Source organism: Triticum aestivum, chromosome 7D (genome assembly GCF_018294505.1).
Source record: "Triticum aestivum cultivar Chinese Spring chromosome 7D, IWGSC CS RefSeq v2.1, whole genome shotgun sequence".
Lineage (NCBI taxonomy): Eukaryota > Viridiplantae > Streptophyta > Magnoliopsida > Poales > Poaceae > Triticum > Triticum aestivum.
In genome coordinates, this window is record NC_057814.1 from 193,881,923 (window position 1) to 193,902,236 (window position 20,314).

The 20,314-nt window shown below is 45.7% G+C and overlaps 1 protein-coding gene and 1 long non-coding RNA gene across 3 annotated transcripts; one reads left to right on the plus strand and one right to left on the minus strand.

Annotated features, from left to right (window-relative positions):
- The first annotated feature begins 2,986 nt into the window (after positions 1-2,986).
- On the plus strand, positions 2,987-5,297 carry LOC123165309 (uncharacterized). The gene is made up of 3 exons (XR_006482925.1): positions 2,987-3,537; positions 3,638-3,701; positions 4,688-5,297. It is a non-coding gene; the product is annotated as an uncharacterized lncRNA (long non-coding RNA).
- Positions 5,298-6,249: 952 nt separating this feature from the next.
- LOC123165308 (protein DETOXIFICATION 16) lies at positions 6,250-18,011 on the minus strand. Of its 2 annotated transcripts, XR_006482924.1 has the most exons (9): positions 17,576-18,011; positions 8,099-8,643; positions 7,923-8,009; positions 7,781-7,837; positions 7,458-7,696; positions 7,080-7,198; positions 6,873-6,959; positions 6,623-6,754; positions 6,250-6,501 (listed from the first exon to the last, which is right to left on the minus strand). XR_006482924.1 is itself a non-coding variant. In XM_044582936.1 (8 exons), exons 1-8 carry the CDS (start codon positions 17,834-17,836, stop codon positions 6,680-6,682), a joined length of 1,470 nt encoding a protein of 489 aa, XP_044438871.1. In that variant the 5' UTR covers positions 17,837-18,011; the 3' UTR covers positions 6,250-6,679. The 2 variants fall into 2 exon arrangements, 1 of the variants encoding a protein (XP_044438871.1); XM_044582936.1 differs by having other exon boundaries at positions 6,250-6,754.
- Positions 18,012-20,314: the final 2,303 nt, after the last annotated feature.

Genomic DNA, 20,314 nt, shown 5'->3' on the forward strand with positions numbered 1-20,314 from the left:
TGGTAATGCGAGAGTATGGCGTTGAAGAAATCAGAGAAAGGGGGGATCAGGCCAGCCAAGAGAGCGTGAAGGTAGATGGGGATCTCAGTGGCTTCCATGTCGACCATGGCCCGGGAAGCAGGCCAAACCACCGTCGCCTTCCACTCATTGGAATTGGCGGCGAGCACCGGACGGATCTTGTCCAGCCTTTCTTGATTGATCACTGTCGACCGCTCGAGGGCGGGCTCGAAGGCCGGCAGAGGTTCGACCGAAGCACAGGTTTTCCCCTTCTTCTTCAACCGTTGTGCCATAGCGACAGGGGAGGACCAGTGCCGGCGTCAGATCCGGGAAGGGAGCCGCTGTTTCTCAGGAAGGCGAAGGAGCCAAGGGAGCATGCGGCAAGCAATGAAGGTGGAGCTGTGTTGGCAACGGTGGCCGCTGAGCCCGGCGAATATCAAGGCCGAGTGGGGAAGTGGGGGCGCCCACATCCCATCAATCGCCACGCAACAACCAAGGCCGCAGGCGGTTGGGGCCCGCGGCGCTCCGCACTTGCCCCTTGGCTTTGCCTCGACGCCAAGTCCGAGCGCGCCTTGGGCCCGGGGGCTACTGTCGGCGTCCTGGGAACGGGGGTACCCATACTTGCCTGCATGCGGCCCATGGCGTGGCTCCGTCAACGGCCCGGTATGGCCCAACTTCAACAACAACCCAAGACCCTCGCGAGGGGCCAAGCCTCGCGAGGCGGACGACACCAAGACCTCCCTGGGGGACGGCCTCCCGAGGAGCGGAGATATCTATGCAAGATGCACCTCGCGACGTTCATATGACGTGAGCCGTGACAACCAAGGCCAGGCGGGCGCCAGCGGGCGCAGTGTACCAATTTCGTCTTTGGTGCTATCGAGGCAAGCGCAGGCGCGGAGTCCCGAGGAATCAAGCAAAGGTTTCCATTCTGGTGCAACAAGACCAAGACCGCCAGGACGACAGGACGGAGGTCATCGCGGAGCCCACCGCGGCGTCACCACCAGATGCTTTTGCAGGGAAGACTACTTTTGTCAGGATAGCTTGTACTAGTTGTCCCCCATCGAATTTGGCCATTGTGGTATCCCTTCCCGCCTACATTTGGGGAGAGGGCCAAGGCCACTATAAATAGGACTTAGCCACCACCATAGGAGGGACGGTTCATTCAGACCATCCTCACACCCACCAGCTCATCGAGCGCAAGAACGCCTCACCTCCTGAGGATGTTCCTCCACTGTACTAGTTCATCCTCAGCCCCTCGAGGCAATCCACCACAAAGCTGAGTAGGGTATTACACCGCAAGGTGGCCCGAACCAGGATAAACTGTTGTGTCCCTTGTCCGTTGGGTTCATCGAGCTACGCCGTGGAATCGTTGAGCGGGCAGACTAGGGAGGACGAGTTCTTCGCACGCACCCCAGAGTTCGAACCTCTCAAGGGTCTGCAGAACCCCGAATCCGACAGTTGATTCCTCGGGACCCCGCGCCTGCGCTTGCCTCCTTAGCACCAAAGAGGAAACCTGCTCCTCTATGCCCGATGGCGCCCGCCTGGCCTTGGTCGTCATAGCTTGCTTCACCCCAACCTCATGAGGTTGGGCATTTGCATAGAAATCTCCGCTCCTCAGGAGGCAGCCCGGGAGGCCGCTCCCTCAGGAGGTCTTGACGTCGCCCGCCTCGCGAGGGTCTTGTCTTGAAGGGGTTGTAGATGGGCCGTACCAAGTCGTTGATGGAGCCACGCCATGGATCGTAGGCAGGCAAATCTGGATACCCTGCTTCTCGGACGCGGACACTCACAGATCGAGTGCGTAGGCACTCCTGCTCGCTGTCAGCATTAAACCCTTCCCATTTGTGCCCGTGGCAATGTGGCTCCTCGCTTTCCCTCCCTTAAACCCCTCCTCCTTCCGTCCCTTCGTGTCACAATGGCAGTGACGGAAGGGGCAAATAAAGGAGGGGGGCAGGAAAACCATTCTACCACTCCTTCGAGCGTCCCTTCGTGTGATGGTTCAGTTCTAGGTAAGAATGTCGATCCTTTCTTCTCCCAATCCTTCTCCCTGGTTTCCCTAAAAAATATTTCCTCGCATCCTTTGTTTGTTTCATTTTCCGCTTTATCTTTTGGGCGCTCTGGAGTTCTTTCCGGGAAGTTAGATCTAGGACATCGATAACTGCCACACGTGTGGCATATTCAACATGCGCCCACACACCGTGTGTGGTGTGAGCAGGAGGCAGCCCACATGGGCTGTGTGTGGGCGGATATTAGAATTGCCCACACGTGTGGGCGCGGCTACTTTGTGCCACACGCCAACAAGTACTACTCATCTCCAGCCCGCGCGTGTGGCACGAAACAAAAATGCCCACACGTTCTGCCGCAACTACGTTAGGTACACCGCGGGATGACGATTTAGTTGCCATCCTGGTTGGCAGATGTAGTTATCCGGGATGGCAAGTGTAGTTGTAAAAGCATGGCAACTCTATCTGTTTTGGTTAACTGTAGTTGCCATGTCTAATTTATGGTAGTTGCCGCGTGTAATCAAACAGTAGTTGTCGTGTGTGATTAACTACTTGCCACATATGGTCAAACAGTAGTTGCCATGTGTGTGTACCTAGTTGCCACATGTGGTCCAACTATAGTTGTCGTGTGTGATTAACTACTTGCCACATATGGTCAAACAGTAGTTGCCATGTGTGTTTACCTAATTGCCATGTGTGGTCCAACCATAGTTGCCATGTGTGTTTATCTGGTTGCCACGTACGCGCAACTGCAGTTGCCGTCTAGCAAAAATCACAGTTGCCATGTGTGTTTACCTAGTTGCCACGTTCGTCTAACTGCAGTTGCCATTCGCAACGTAGGAGTGTCGTGTGGGCGAAAAGTAGTTCGCTCACACGCGCATGAACTAGGTGGCTGGCTGTGTGGGCAGAAACCAGTTCGCCCACACAGCGCAGCTGGCAAACAGCATGGTGCTAGCGTGTGGGCAAACTCTTCAACGCCCACACACCAGCCCCGTCCTAGGTGGCACACAAAATCAACATTTTCATGCCAAGATTCGTGCAAAAGGCACTAGACGACAATCGAGGCGTGTGGACGAGTTGGGTAACGCTCACCCGTGTGGGCGTTAGTGTTTCCGTAGATCTAAGATTTTGGGGGCTGATTCGTTGCCGCAGCTTTAGGTGATTGGAGGGGAGAAATTCGGTGCGTCTAGAAATCAAGGGATTGTGCGTTCCGCCTCTCGCTTTTGCCATGGATTTTGATTTCTCTCTCGAGGTTTTCTCTTCTATTGTCGAGCTGGGAGCAGTCTTTACTTTTTCTATGGAGAGATGGGAGCATTGTCTCCGTGCCTGCAATTTTTTGTACCCAGATCAATTTTATTGTTTGGCGTATTGCGAATTTGCGATGTTCTAAGATTTGGGACTCGGTTGCAGTTCATGGTGATAAGTTTCGCATCCAGAGCGAGCGTTGTGCAAATAAGTTACATACACTCTTTTCTTCATGCCAATGCCAAGATTATTCTGTGGACTGTGATTACAGTAGTGACATTATCTTTTTTCAAGGGTACGGTCGGTGTTGTGGGAGTTGCATCTTCCAAATTCTATTAGTAGTGTCATTAATTTATTTGTCCTGACATTTTTCGGCTTCCTGCTGCTTTATTCAGGCTCTGCATTTCGGAACACTTGATAGTTATGGACCGCCCGAGTTTGCTGCGGAGGCATGATCAGGTTCTACTCCATGCCTTATTTTCTACCGTAGGGATATTGGACAGATCCCATTTTCGTAATATTGGAGGAACTCACTAAACATGAAAACTCATAGTTTGACCTGATTCAAGTAGGGCACCGGGTTTGACATGCTGATGTTTATTGAACGCGTTGTCATTACGATGACAGATACTGTGATAGAGAAAGACCAACGAGTATACTGTTAGTTCCAGACTTACTAACCTGTGAATCGTATTCTGTTCATGCAAATTGAAACTCAAGTTACATTGTTGGGAATTGAGAGTTCTGTTGATGCTTGAAATCGATCATGACAAAGTAAGTCAGAACTTAACACGAGTAACCACTGATTACATGAACCGCCACTGGATAAGTGCTAATTCCTTTAACGCCATCGGTTTTCCAAAGATATGCTTTCCATGTCATCATCGTCATTTATATTTATATGCCCCCAAGCCATTAAGTCCAGCTGGTTGTCAGGTTTAGCAGTTTCTTGTTTGTTATTATTCATGACGAGAAAACATTGAAAAATTTCTTTTTGTCTCGGTGCCTAAAAGCTAATTTCTGCTATAGGGTGGGACTTAAGTAAACTTGATGTTCTAGTTTTACCCCAATGGTGATTCATTGATGACACCATGTTTAGTTGAGTCCCAGCCCACGATGAGCCATTCTTAGTTTGCCCATAACATTTATATTCTTCACTTTTGACTTTCAAGGGTCAAGGCTATGAAGTACTGCAAAGCCATGTTCATGTACACTTTTGTTAACATTTTGACCTTTCCTCCAAATAAAAGTAATTGAGTTGCCTAATGATATGTGGGGCCTTTACTAAGTAATACTCCACTTCTTTTTAACATAATATAGAAGGCTAACATCTATTGCTAACTTTGGAGTGTGGTTACTACGTGCGTATTTCAACAAATAATTCACTTTTATGAGATTATTATTTTCTCAAAGCTTTATTACTTTGTTTTCTTATGTTAAATCAGGAGGTTGTGAGGCCGATCTCAAACAAAGGTTCGCCTGAAGCTCATGAGGAAGAAATGATTCGAGCTGCTGTAATAAACCGCTCGGCCCTTGCCACACTTCAACCAAGGAGCGCTTCCACATTTGATATCACTCTTCCAGAATATCCTGATAAGAAGTTTGTCCCAAATTTTCCACTCGTTATGAGAGATGAGCTAACGGAGGATAATGACATGACCCTGAACCCAGGAGGAGTCAGAGAAAAGGCTTGGAGAGACAGTTGTCTGACAGATCTCCCGAGCATACATCTACGCAGGTTAAATGGGTGCGACTTATTGGAGCTCTGTAAGGATGTACTTGCTGGGTTAACTCATCAAATGACAGAAAGAAGAGCTGCAAATATCATGTTGTTAGCATGGAACATGAGACAATTTGATATGGTGTCTCATGTATTTCCTGTTAAAAACCCGTGTGCAGCTTCGGCTGACATAGACATGAATACTTTGACAACAAGACCGTTTGGGGGAAGTCATACTTATACAGACCCATATGTCAGGCCAGAGGGCATTGAAGATGATCAGTATGTTGCTGCATGTGCATACATATCGGCCAGTACACTCCGCTTGTTCAGTAAGTCACCTGAGAACTACTCCCTCCGTCCGGAAATACTTGTCGGAGAAATGGATGTATCTAGATGTATTTTAGTTCTAGATACATCAATTTTTATCCATTTCTTCGACAAGTATTTCTGGACGGAGGGAGTACATGAATGCAGTTGCTAAGCACATTCCACGTATGTTCTACAGATTTTATAACATTGACTTTCCGCTTACCGGGTTTAAGCCAGATAAGAAATGCATTGAGGCCCTAAAACTTATATATGAGACAAAGTCGGCCTACAGGAACACCTTGGCCCCTTTCTTGTATGAGTTCAAAGGCCTCGGCGATGCAAAGGGAATGTGTCAGATGCTTTATGAGCAGGACTTGGCTTATACAGGCTACATGTTGTAAACTTATACCTGCGTGCTTGTTTTGGACTACATGCATCACTCATTCAGCTAGGAGCATGCCTTTGGCATCAGATGACGAAGAACACTCTCATTTCACTGTGCAGAGTCTGCAGAACCTATGTTGTCAATCCATCTGTGGAGAATTCAAGAGAGACATGGAAATATGCACGATTATATGGCACCGAGTATTTTCCTCTTCTTAAATCCGACAAGTGTAATCTTCTTCTATGTTGCCTGGCCATTATTTGCAAGAAGCTTGGAATAAGTGAAAATCAAGATATGATGGTAATTGCACGGACGAGGAAGGCTGACTTTATATGGAAAAACTCCAACGTTTGGGCAAACAGGGCAGTGCTCTGGTTTAAGGCAAATGCTTCACCACACCATGGCCGATCACAGGAAGTATCTGCAAGGGTTTGGGATGATGCACCGTCAAAGAAAAGGATGAGGGATGATGGGACCCAAGATACCAGAGTCACAAAATCCACTCGTCGGAGTCTTCATTGAGCCATTCGCAGTTGGCGAGTGACCCTAAACCTCGTCCAGACAATGGTTGCGCACAATCGTAGATTTTGGGAAATTATCCTGTGTTTCTTGGAACTGCAAACCATTAATTTATAGCGCACAATGGTGGGCCTGACTTGATGGTAACTTATCCTGAATGTTTTTCAATTATTAGTTCTACTGCTCAGTGCCATACAAATGATACAATATGTTAAATTCTGTGGTGGGTTTGGTTCTGGCTGGGGTCGCAATAGTAGTAGTAGCTGGAGGCAGTTTCATCATGAGACCACTCCCCCATGTTTTTCTTCTTGTCCTTCACCAAGCTGTAGACATGAACAAACGTTCACAAACTTCAGGTGAAGAACAGTACTTCTTATATAGTGATCCTCGATATGAAGGCTGCATGGAATAGCACATAAAGCCTAGTTTGTTTAGTTTGCTAGCCTGGATGGAATTGCGTCATCTTCCTTTCCTAGCTTGTTTGCTTAGTAGTCTAGAACTCTAGATTGCACTGTCTTCAGTTGCGAAATCTGTTGGGAGAGAAGAACTGAATACCCTGTCCTTTGCCTTATCCGCCTGAAAAAGAAAATTCAGAGTTTCAGTCTACCAGCATATGATATATGTCTCATAATTAGATTCAGTGATATCAAATTTGACATCTCTGCTAAGCATTCATCCATCTCTGCATGTATACCTCTTTATCCCAGTCTGTGCATATCGTGATGGCCATGAGCAGCAGGACTTGCACCATCAGGCCACAGATGATGCCCAGCCAAAGTCCCTGTTCGTGTTCACCGATAAAACCCACAGCATCAGTCACTCAAAAACCACTGGCACATATGAACTCACTACAAATTCAGGGCAGGAAAAGGGATTTTTATTTATTTATCATTTGATGTACCGTCCCGCCGACTTGCAAGACGAAGGCTATGAGGTAGGCCGAGGGGATGCCGACAATATAGTAGGCACCAAGATTGATCCAAGCACCAATCTTCTGCCATCCACAGCCTCTAGCCACCCCTGCATAGTGCATTGCACATCACAGGAGAACATTCTTATATTTGCTTCAAACGCAGGCATGTCTATGATTTCTGGTTTCTGTGCTGAGTACTCCTTCCGTTCCATATTAGTTGTCGCTGATTTAGTACAAATTTATACTAAATCAACGACAACTAATATGAAATCGAGGGAGTAGTAAATATCATCTAGCAACGAACTTGAATCGCAACGATGAAAGTTTTGCATGCTATTGTGGCGAAAAGATGTTGATAATCTGTACCTGAAAGGACGCACTGAATTCCGTCGAAGAAGTTGGAGACCGAGATGATGAGCATCATCCAGGCAACGTAAGTCACAACCTCCTCCACGTCGCTGTAGGCATGCCCCCAGACGTATCTGATGCAGATCAGCACCAACCCCATGACCAGTCCTTCCGCCATGGCCAAGAAGACGACGACACGCACCGCGAGGCGGGCAGCGTCGGGCCGCCCCGCTCCGAGCTCGTTTGAGACACGGGTGCTGCATGATCAGCAGATAGAGATCAACAGAGATGAGCATGGCTGCCGCACAAGTCGTATGGTAGTCATGCACAGTACGAACTACCTTATGGCCGAGCCGAGGCCAAAGGGGATCATCCATACGAAGGCAGCGGTGTTGAGGCTGCCAAGAACAAACAATGCACATGTTTTTCTTCAGCCGGAAAAAAACAGGGAAAATGTGGTAATTTGGGTCTGCCATTAAGCACCTGATGGACAGCACCGAAGTCTCCAGCTTTGGATTGGGAAGAAGGCCTGACAGGAGCACTATGAGCTCAAACGACCACATCTCCAAGCTGCAATTGCACCACCATCATCATCATTTTGTTTGTGTGATCAATATCTGGCAACTTCAGGAAGAGTAAAATAAATATAGCAGGCTCACCAGACCATGAGGGCGGACGGGACGGCGAGCCGGAAGAAGCTGAGCACGTCGCGGAACGCCTCCGTGGAGAACCCCGTCCACGTCTCCTTGCAGGATCCCGACACCCGCACGTACACCGCCAGCACGATCACGTAGACCCAGTAGGAGATGGCGTTGCTGAGCGCGGCGCCCTTGCTGCCCATCCCGGCGACGTACACGAGCAGCCAGCAGACGAGGAGGTGGAACGCCGCGGCGGCGCCGGCGCTGGCCATCACGGGGAACACGATGTTCTGCGTCTGCAGGAACCGGACGTGGCACTGCAGCAGCCCGTAGGCGAATATCGCCGGGATCATCCACCGGGCGTACGTGCCGGCCTCCGCGGCGATGTCGGGGTCCTGCCCGAACAGGAGCAGGATCTCGCCGGTGTAGAACCACACGACGGCCAGCGGGATGCTGACCAGGGTGAGGATCACCATCGCCCGCTGCTTGTAGACGCCGAGGAGGTGGTATTGCCTGGCTCCGTATGCTTGGCCGCACAGGGTGTCCAGTGCACTCGCCATTCCAAGCTGATCAAGGTGGTAGGAAATGCGAGGGCTAGCTGTTAAACTTGCAACAGGGGAAAAAAGAATCCATCACATCCGTCCACATAGAACCTTGTTTTTTCTTTTCCGGTGGTGTTACTGTTAGCATTATACGACACCTAGCGCTCACTAAATTATAACTACTCCGCTTGGTAACCCTCTGTGACCTCTTTTTTTCTACTCGCCATTAAGGGAGTAAATAGCATAACACTACTACTTTACAGGCTAGGGTTTCAAAAAACTACCGGTTTTAATTTTTTCTCAGATAACTACCAAATGGGTGGTCGGCTGTTTCAAAAAACCCAAATCGTCGAGTGCTTTACGATTAATTGTGGTTATGACAGTCGGGCCCCACGTGTAAGAGCTCTGATTGTTTGACCGTTTGTTTGACCGTTAGGGGTGGGGCTGCACACAAATTTAAAAAAGCAATCAGGAGCTCTGATTGTTTGACCGTTTGTTTGACCGTTAGGGGTGGGGCTGCACACAAATTTAAAAAAGCAATCAGGTCCCTGTAAGTTTGTAAAAAAGCAATTGGGTCCCTGCCACACATCACGGCAGCCATTGACGCAGGTCTACCCGGAGCTCGCGATGTCGCCTCCTCTAGCCGGCGAGCCGCCCGCCGCCCGCCACCGGCGATCACCAGAGATCAACCCCGACCGCTCCTCAGCCTTGCTGCTTCTCTACACCCGCCGTCGACCAGTGCTGGACAACGCCATCGGGCCAGTGGCCGCCTCTGCGCTTGGCGAGGACGCCGGCTCCCCATGGAGGGCAGCGAGCCCTAGTGGCCCTATGGCGGGCCGCGACCCCCAGACGGCTCCCCACGCGGGGCGGCGGCGCGATGACCTGAGCGGAGCCCCATGGCCGGTGGCGCCCCAGGCGGCTTCCGATGGCGCGCTCCGGCATGGCGACCAGAGCCGGAGCCCCATGGCTGGCGGCGCTCCAGGCGGCTCCCAATGGCGCGCGGCGGTGCGGCGACCCGAGCCGGAGCCCCACGGCGCACCCAGCAACGACCCCCGCCACGAACGAGACCGTTCGGGCCTGTGAGCTCCTTGTCGCCAGGGGCTCCGGCGAGCTCCTACTAGCAGCAACCGCGGAGGGGGGGAGCGACGTGGCATAGGGCGGCAGCCGGACCTGGCATAGGACGGCGGCGTGGGCAGTGTGGCCGGCGGCCATGGCAGTTCCTTCGCTGGCAGGAAGAGTGGAGGAGAAGAAGGGAGGCAGAGAGGAGAAGATGACTAGATGAAAAGAGACACTGACATGTGGGCCCCACATGTCAGCTAAAGGTCAAACAAACAGTCAAACTAACGTTTCGTTTAGGTGTGGGTCCGACCTATCATAATCACGGTCAATAGATAAGCACTCGGCAATTTGGGTTTTTCGAAACAGCCGACCCCTGATTTGATAGTTATCTGAGAAAAATTAAAAACCGGTAGTTTTTCGAAACCCTAGCCTGTAAAGTAGTAGTTTTACGCTATTTACTCCCATTAAGGAGATGCCAATGACGGGGCTCCTCCCCGCACATCCATGTATGTAGTGGTCTCAGCAGTTGCTCTTACCTTGGCGAGGCAAGGGTGCACAAGGTCATGAGAATGATATTGCTGACCTCAACCTCAATGGCCGGCATTCGGGCTTTGCACCTCTGGTTTGGTGTTCATAGCTGTAGCCCGGGTGGCGGCTGTGCTTTGCTTTTGCATTTGTCTTGTACGATTTCATATTTAGATTCTTCCAGGGTTTTTCAGTAGTCCTCTCGGATCATGTATTCATCTTCTAGGGCCTCATGTTACTCTTCTTAGTCTTCCTCTTGAATCATATATTCTTCCTCTAGCATCCTATATCTAAATTTAACAATCCTTGAACCCTTTTTTAATCTTTTTTGTATCATGGATTGTCAAAATACTCCCTCCATTCCAGAATATAATGTGTATTAATTTCTGTGCAAGTCAACCATTTAAATGTTTGACCAAGATTATAGAACAAAATAACAATATATGTAATAACTAATAGATAAAATATGAAACTACTTTTCAAGATGGATCAAATGGTATAAATTTCTTATCATGGATATTGATATATTTTTTCCAAAATCTCGGTCAAACATGTACTTGTTTGACTTCTGAAAAAACAAATACACCTTATATAAAGGAACAGAGGGAGTGAGAAATAAAAATAATGTCCTTAAGTTCTTTGTAATGTTGTAAAGTTTTCTCAACTCTCTGAGCAGTTTCATAATGTTTGTTGCCAATGATCTGAGGTTGTAACATAGTTGACATTGAATCTAAAGGATTTACTCTGCATAAATACTCTTGGAAGCTAATCCTCTGGAAAGTATGATACTAGCATCTAAAAAAGCAAATGTTGTGGCAGGGCTAGGTCGATCAAATAGTTTGCACGCACATAAACTGCTTGATCGAAGTTATATATCCTTTTTAGTAGAAGCAATTCTTTCTTGTAAAGAGCCCATTTCTGTACTAAGTATAGGTTGATAAACCCACTGGGGAGGGCATTCTTTGACCAGGGAGATAAAATTATGGCGATTGACATCCTGCTGGTTGATCCAGGTCTTTCTCTCATTAAACTGAAGTTGCACTATTTGGAAACGAGACGGACAGGGCAAAATCTCACTTGACTGAGACGTAAACGGACCTTGTTGTTTATGGGTACCTTTCCTTTTCAGTATTTGGTGCTGGTATTTTGGTTGCATCTCGCAATCTTTGTGATATTATTATTGTGTGTAATCATGTTGGCAGAGCCACTGGGATTTGCAGAAGATTACTTGCTTCAAAGAAAACTTTGTTCAAAGACAGATATACGAGCGCGCACCCCGTTGATGCGTCCGTCCCAAACTGTTTTCATGCCGGACAGAAACATCCTAGAAGGGGTGGTGGTCCTGCATGAAATGCTCCATGAAATCCACACGAAAAAACTAGATGGGGTTGTTTTCAAAGTGGATTTCAAAAAAGCGTACGACAAAGTCAAATAGCCATTCCTCCAACAAGCGTTGCGTATGAAAGGATTTGATCAAGCCTGGAGACAACAGGTAGAATCTTTCACGCAAAAAAGGAGTGTTGGAATTAAAGTGAATGATGATATAGGTCACTATTTCCAAACACATAACGGCCTGAGACAAGGAGATCCAATGTCACCTATTCTGTTCAACATTGTAGTTGACATGTTGACGATTCTAATAGGGAGGGCTAAGGATGCTGGCCAAGTAGGTAGTTTGGTACCTCATCTAGTTGATGGAGGTGTTTCTGTCCTACAGTACGCCGATGATACAATCATCTTTATGGAGCATGACTTGGCAAAAGCGAGAAACATGAAGCTGGTGTTATGCTTATTTGAACAATTGATCGGACTAAAGATCAATTTCCACAAGAGCAAATTGTTCTGTTTTGGAAGAGCCAATGAGGAACAAGAGGCATATAAGCAATTGTTCGGATGTGAATTGGGGGCTTTACCTTTCACTTATTTAGGTATACTAATTCATCATCGTAAGCTAACAAACAGAGAATGGAAGTGCATTGAGGATCGATTTGGGAAGAAATTGGGTTGCTGGAAGGGCAAATTGATGTCATATGGAGGCCGTTTAATTCTCATTAATTCGGTTCTCACAAGCATGCCCATGTTTCTTTTGTCTTTTTTCGAGGTACCAGTGGGAGTTCGGAAAAGACTTGATTTCTATCGGTCCCGTTTTTTCTGGCAAAGTGATGAGCTGAAGAGGAAGTATAGACTAGCTAAATGGGACATTATCTGTCTACCGAAGGACCAAGGGGGTCTAGGAATCAAAAATCTTGAGGTGAAGAACAAATGTCTTCTTAGCAAATGGCTGTATAAGTTAGCTGGAGAGACCGAGGCCACATGGGCATAGATTCTGCGTAATAAGTACCTTCATTCCAAAACTTTATCCCAGGTGACAGTGAGGCCGATGGATTCGCCTTTCTGGAAAGGACTGATGAGATTTAAATCGGTCTTTCTTAATCGGACCAAGTTTGTTGTCGGTAACGGTACTTCTACGAGATTCTGGGAGGATACTTGACTAGGGGACACGCCCCTCGCGCTTCAATATCCTTCTCTCTATAGTATTGTTCAACGGAGAGATGCAACCGTTGAGTCAGTATGTCAGTCCACGCCTCTAAATATCCATTTTAGGAGAGCGCTAGCCGGCAACCGTTGGGAAGCTTGGCTCCATCTTGTGAGAAGATTGATGGATGTTCAACTTTCTCAATGTCCCGATCAGTTGTGTTGGAAGCTTACTAGGAATGGAGAATTTATGGTCAAATCCATGTATTTGGATGTTATTAATTCTAGCTCTATTCCTAGTTCGAAACATGTTTGGCATGTCAAAGTTCCCTTGAGAGTTAAAGTGTTTATGTGGTTTGTACACAAACAAGTCATTTTAACTAAGGATAACTTGATTAAACGCAACTGGAATGGATCCACTAGATGTAGCTTCTGTAACCGAGATGAAACGATCAAATACCTCTTTCTTGATTGCCCTTTGGCAAAGATTCTTTGGCAATCAGTTCACATAGCCTTCAATATTACTCCTCCGAATAATATTAACACGTTATTTGGGACATGGTTGGATGGGATTGAGCCCCAAACAGCGAGACACGTTCGTGTAGGAGTATGTGCTTTATTATGGGCTATCTGGAAATGCGGAAATGATTTGGTCTTTAACAGAACAACAAATACTCATTTTTTGTAAGTTAACTTCCGAGCCACTGCGTTGATCCGTATGTGGTCGCTACTCAGTTCGACGGAGGCCACGGAGCGTTTGTTACTGGATCTATCCGATGGGAGATGGTAACACGGGCTATTTTCAACCGGTTTGGATGGCGGTCATGTAATAGGATAGGCAATTAGTTTTCCTATCTTGCTTTTACTAGCCGGTTGTGGCTTTATTTTCCTTAGCTCTTTGTGAGCATCTTTTGTTTGGGACTTTAAGACTTTTGTTGGACCTTTTTGCTTGCTAATAAAGGTGGTCGTATGCATCACTCTGATACAGAGGCCGGGGTTGTCCCCTTTTTCGAAAAAAAAAATATGTCAGTAATATATCCATGTTGGCGAAGACACTGGGATTTGCAAAAGATTTCTTTCTTCGAAGAAAACTTTAGTCAACTATAGATATAGTGCGTGCACCCTGTTGATGCATCTGTGAGTAATATATTTATAGAGTGCCATCTTTGTTGTTGAAATGGTGTAAACTGGCCCTCGTCAATTGAATTAGCAAAAAAATAGAGAATCACTGACCATTGTGGTTGCACAAAGCAGAACTATTTGACTTAGCATTAGGCATGAATGGTGAGCTATATAAAAAACAATAAGGAACTATACTAATGGGACGGAGTAGTATATGACTTTGGCTCCTTTACACGTTAAGTTCTTCATCCGCATTGCTTACTAGGACAGTTGGATGGCGGAGAGATTTTCTAGGCACGGCCCCCTCACCCCATGTGTTGTGTTGTGTGACCAAGAGGATGAGTCGATGAACAACATACTCATTGGGAGCCCCTTCTTGTGCACCATTTGGTACGAGGTCCTTGCCTAGATCCAATCAATACACCCGTCCGTCGAGTTAGGTTCACGGATTGGTGAGATGAGGCCACCACTCTGCCCCTATAGCCGTGCGCAAAGGCACGTCAACGATGACTATGCTGATGGTCTGGCGGATTTGGAAACATCACAGTGCGGTTCTCTTCGAAGGTGCGCATTAGGACATCGTTAGCCTGCTCGACACGGTCTAGGCGGATGTTAGGCTGTGGGTGCCGGAAAGCGCTACGGGGCTTGGAGATGTACCTTTTAATCCCAGTACTTAGGTGCGTAGCCTTCTACTCTTAGTTGTGGTTCTTCTTGGGTTTGTACTGCACATTCTTTGCTATTCATACATCAAGATGCAAACTTTTGCGTTTAAAAAAAGTGAACTCAGCTTCGCAACTCTCTATGACCTCTTCTCCCACTCGCCATCGCCGCCATTGCTCATTAGGGAGGTGGCGATGACAGGGCTCCTCTCCGCGGATCCATGTATTTAGTTTTGTCAATGGGCCGCTCTTTCCTTAAATGAGGCAAGGGTGCAAAGAAGTCATGAAAATGAGATTGCTGACTAGAATCTCAATGGCCGACATCTGGGCTTTGCACCTATGATTTGGTGTTCACACGTGGAACCATCCAAACATTTCTTGTATCCCTATGAACTTATTTGAGCAATAAATGAAGCGTGTTTAGACTAAAAAAAACCTGGAGCCCGTGGCGCACATCAGGGCGATCGACATCCAGTTGGTTGGTTTAGGTTTATTTTTCGTTAAACAAGGCAGATATGGCAAAGTCTCACTCGACTTAGACGCACAACAACGACTCATTTGTTTTTCCTGAAATCGAAATCTTAAACGCGCAGCTGTGCTCGTTCGTCGCTTCGAGCGCACGCTCTTGTCCCTGTCTCCCTCCCTCACGTGGTCCCCTAATCGACAGTATAAATAAAATCAACCCAATGGGCCCATAGAAGGACATAAAGCGTAGGAAAAAGCACATGGTCACAGCGTTTCCGCGTGCCTTCTCGTCCTTGACTTATCAGCAAGATCCCACGTGCATGCATTTAGTTTATGTTTTTAAATTTTCAAAAAGCTATAACTTTTGAACCAAACATCGAAATAGATCTGATTTCACCACTAGGTTCCCCGCGACGGGCTCTTTAAAACTAGATCCCATATGAGTATGTTTCGACTAACTTTTTTTCTCGAGCAACTTTGGATGCTAAGGAAGCAATTTTAGTGTTATATGAAAGCAACTTCTTGTTAGTGTGTGCAGTATGACTGCCTAATCATCGAAGACCCCTTCAAAGTTGGTTATCATGACTACCAAGTTAACTAGTTTCACCTCTAAGTTTCGTACCATAACTAGTAAGTATTCTATCATAACTAGTTTCGCCTCCTAGTTTATAGTATTGCTGGCAACTTAGTTTTTCGAGGTAGGCTTACATTTATACTAAGCTTGTTGCTATGACTAGCGAGTAGCTTAATGACATCCTTGGTTGCTTACAATACTTTTAGGTATGGTAAGCAACTTAGTTTCATAGATGAGCAACTTAGCAACACTAATATGCAACTTTGCTATGTATTGTAGGCAACTGAAATAGTAATTGCAAGCAACTAATATAAGCATCACCGGTGGGCAACTTTGGAGTGTTGTAGGCAACTTAGAAAAAGCAATGATAAGCAACTTCACACTATATGTATGCAACTAATTTATAAAGTTAGGCAACTGAGCAGCAATGGTAGGCAACTAATTACCAATAGTAGGCAACTAAGCATCACCGGTAGGCAACTTTATAGTGTGGTAGGCAACTTAGAAAAGCAATGGTAAGCAACTTCACACTATATCTAGGCAACTAATTTATAAAGTTAGGCAACTGAGCAGCAATGGTAGGCAACTAATTACCAACAACAGGCAACTAAGCATCACTGATAGGTAACTTTATAGTGTTGTAGACAACTTAGAAAAACAATGATAAACAACTTCACAATATATGTAGGCAACTAATTATCAATGGTAGGCAACTAATTACCAATAGCAGGCAACTAGGCATCAATGATAGGCAATTCCATAGTATTTATAGACAAATGAGCAGCCACGATGGGCAATTTAGGATAATGTTAGCAAATTAACATGTGCACGTGGTGCAGTGAAGTTGCTTGCATGTAGCACTACCTCATGTTTCGTGTGATTTTTCTCATTCTTTTTACACAAACCAACCTAATTGGTAGTCCTGCTAGGCAAAAAAGGAGTTGCTTCCCTATAGCGCAACTTAGAGGTGAAACTAATCATTGTTGGTCATAGTAACTAATTTAGAAGGACTCCCGACTCATAGTTAGTCATATTAGGAAATAAAAAGGAGTTGCTCTCCTATAGCACTAAAGTTGCCTCTATAACACCCAAAGTTGCTCTAAAATAAACTTTGACCAAACCTACCCATATGGGATCTAGTTTTGAAGAGCTCATCACGACAAACCCAACGGTGAAAACGGATCTTGATTCGGATGCTCGAATCAAAAGTTATAACTTTTTAAAAATTTTAAAACCCGAAAATTAATGCGCGTGGGCTCTTGACTGAGGCAGCGTGAGGTTGCAGGCTCATGTACTTTCCTTTTTTAACATAGTAGGATGACGTGGCACATAGGTTTCCTAATATAAAGGGTATGCTCGGGCACTCCATCTAGCGCCCGCGCTGCCTATCCACGTCCTTTGTTTTTGAGTGCCTTTCCCGTTGAGTATTTGATATTTTGGTTGCATCTTGCAGCCTGCGCGTCATGTTGTTGTGTGTATCTCTAGTTGGTGGAGGGACCGAGATTTGCAAAAATAAAAAACTTTGGACGATGACAAGATATGACAAATATGTGCGTGTACCACGTGGATGCATCTGTCAGTAAATATAGCTATAAAATACCACGGTGCTGTTGAAATGGCCTCAACTGGTTCTCGTTTAGATAGCAACTGAATGAACAAATATTGGAGAATGACTGACCTTTGTGGTCGCCCAAAACAGAGGAAAGTCCTAAAGCAGACAGCAACGCGCATAGACCAGGCCACCATCATAGTACTCTAGACACAGACATTTTCTATAGAAAACATACTGTATCTCCGACCCTCTACACGAGGAGAAGGGTCACGCTTCAACAATGACCGTGCGTGGACTTTGATCTTAGGAGGAGCTAGACCAAGATCACTAGTGTTGTGGCACACCCGGCCGATGATCTCTTTGTGCAAACTATCAACGCAGTACCGGAGGTCTAGAACCCGGACGAAATTCCATCCTCCAGGCTCAGCCGCCTTGAGCCTACGTACGTAAGTACTACAAACTAGTCGTGTAATGCCCCGAGTGGAGCGGAGTAACTACAAACTGTGGTGGTGTGAGCGCACGTACCAGGAGGCTGAAGCCGGTGACGGTGGCGAAGGAGCTGGCCATGGAGGCGCCGGCGAGGGCGAGCTCGCCGAGGTGGCCGACGTACATGACGGAGATCATCTGGATGAGGTTCTGCAGCAGCGCGCCGGCGATGAGCGGCCCGGCCAGCCACAGCTGCTTCTTCACCTCGTCGCGCACCCCCAGCCCGAGGCCCTCGTCGCGGCCGCCATCCGTCGCGCGGCTCGCGAGCAGGAGGGCTTCCTCCACGCCCTCCTTCGCCATGCCGGTCGAGCACGAGCAGCTCCCCCGTCGCCCCTTCCCACGCTCTCGCTCTCTCCCGGAGTCTCCCCTGAGACGAGAGGAAGAGAAGAAAAGGCCGGTGGAGAGGGAGAGTGCGTGTAATTAAGTGGAGAAATTGAACACAAGCGGGCTGCGGCAGAGAGCAAATGTTGACGAAGCAAAAACAAACAAACAAACAAACAGAAGGACGACTCAATTATTCCGGAGCATCGCTTTTGGTGAGCAGCTACGACTGAAACTCTTCAAGATTTCCCTCGGGTGGCCAGGAATACCCCTCGGCCCCGGACGGATCGTGACATACTGACACGCCTCCAATCACGCTCTGAACTTGCAGGACAACGTGTGCAATAAAACCTGCAGCTACAAGCATGTGCCGTCAGGAAAAACAAGGACCCAGATATCTAGGGAACGTTCGATCTGAGCAGGTCACAGACTGAATGAACTACAGGTTCACTATGAGCAAATCATCCTCGCAAACTAACACGTTCGATACGAGCGAACGCATCAAATGGGCACTCGCCCAGATGAGTGCGCCTAGTGACCTTTTCTGATGGGTTCTTGTAGCAACACTTGGTGACCCTTGAAAAACAAAAACAATACCTACAGAAAATTGGCATGATAAGCTAGAAAAAAATCCCTACAAGAAATTGCCATTGCTCAACTACAAACCAAAATTTCCACACACAAAAAAACTACAAACCAAAATTTCCACACAAAAAAAACTACAAACCAAAATAAAATACCTACATGACAATAATATGCCAACAAGATTTTAAATATTTTTTCAATAATAAATGTTCTAACAAATTGAAAATGTAAAAAAAAGAATTATCTTGATGGATAATATGTGAAATAAAACAAAATACCTACATGGCAATAATATGACAACAAGATTTCAAATATATTTTCAACGATAAATGTTCTAACAAATTGAAAATGTAAAAAAACAATAGACAAAGCACCTGAATGGCAAAAAGAATTAAGGGGAAAATGTTCTCCAGAAACATATAAAGTAATTAAAATGTATCTAATGATCAGATGGCTAAATTTATGAAAAAATATACTTGAACATGCCATGATAACAATTATAAATGAATTTTCCCTTGGGAAAATTTTGAAAATGTATCTAATGATCACATGACAATTTTACCATCGCAATTTTGAAACACATAGTAAACATGGTGTGGAAAATAAATTTGCCATGGGTCTATGAAAAATGAAATTGCCATGATTCTTAAAATAAATTTGTCATGGTTATGAAATTAAATTTGCCATGTCTTTGAAAAATATTTTGCCATGGTCTAGGAAATAAAATTTTCCGTGGCTATAGAAATAAATTTGCCATGGCCTAACAATGCAATTTGCTATGGCATATGAGAATAAACGATATCTAATTCATGGAAAAAAATTGACCATAATTCATTCATGGAAAATTTATAAAAAGTATCTCATGATTTTTTTATCTAATTGATGGCAAAATTGATATAAAAGAACATAGTATATTGACATGAATTTTTTTAAAATTGAGTATGTTTAGCATGGAAAATGTAGGGAAAATATATCAGGCACATGGCAAATTGCATGAAATTTTGAAAAAAAAAATTATAGCATGGCAAGTTCATATCTGGTCGCATGAAAAAAAAATGGCAAAAATGTATAAATCTTTGAAATGTCCATATGGCAATTCTATGATTTTGTACACTTGTCACATGGAAAAATTATAATTCTTGGACATGGAATTTTTTTGCAAATTTGGTATACGAAAACAGGAGAAAAATTGTCATGTGACTAAGATACAATTCCGGAATATCTACACATTTGCCATGGGCTTAATCAATTTTGCCATACGCATAAGTGTCAAATGCTTCTACCATGGGGGGCATTTTGGAAGAAGAAAAAAATCTGTGATTTGCCATCGGCTTAAATCAATTTCAAAATCGCACATCTACATGCATAGCAGATTGACAACAAATATATCAATTTGATTTTATCCCCTATAAGTAATGGCAAATTTTTCCACTGCAAAATAGGATTCTCCAGCCATAACAGACCCGACAACGAACTAGCAAAGTAGCCATAGCATGGCAGAAACAAAAGTTCGCTGCGAAAATGCCTTTTGATATTTAACAAGGTTCAGAAATATGTACTAGACTCAGAGCATGGTCAATTTCATGTTTGATTCACGTGCTTCACAGAGTCTAGCATCGCAAAAAAAAAATGGACATATCATACAATGAAGATCAAAAGAAAACAAGAGCAGGGCATCCCGTGTGTTAACCTCTCGGCTGAGGACGGTGCATGGCAGAAGTGATCTCTCTCGAAATAGGCTTTGGCCCCGTTTTATAAATAAAGCAACGGTCCACACATACCAAGTTCAACCATACTCGACATATAACGGCTGGGGTCACAGCACAATCACGCCCAAGAAAGCATAAAAGAAATAGAAAAAACACTACGAGG

Bases quoted from the DNA above. Each gene is read 5' to 3' on its own strand.
- LOC123165308 (XM_044582936.1), bottom strand. From the start codon at position 17,836: ATGGCGAAGGAGGGCGTGGAGGAAGCCCTCCTGCTCGCGAGCCGCGCG. The intron at 7,199-7,457 runs GTACAGATTATC...TGCACTATGCAG, and splicing joins AATTCAGTGCGTCCTTTCAG to GGGTGGCTAGAGGCTGTGGA. The intron at 6,960-7,079 runs GTACATCAAATG...GAACACGAACAG, and splicing joins TCTTGCAAGTCGGCGGGACG to GGACTTTGGCTGGGCATCAT.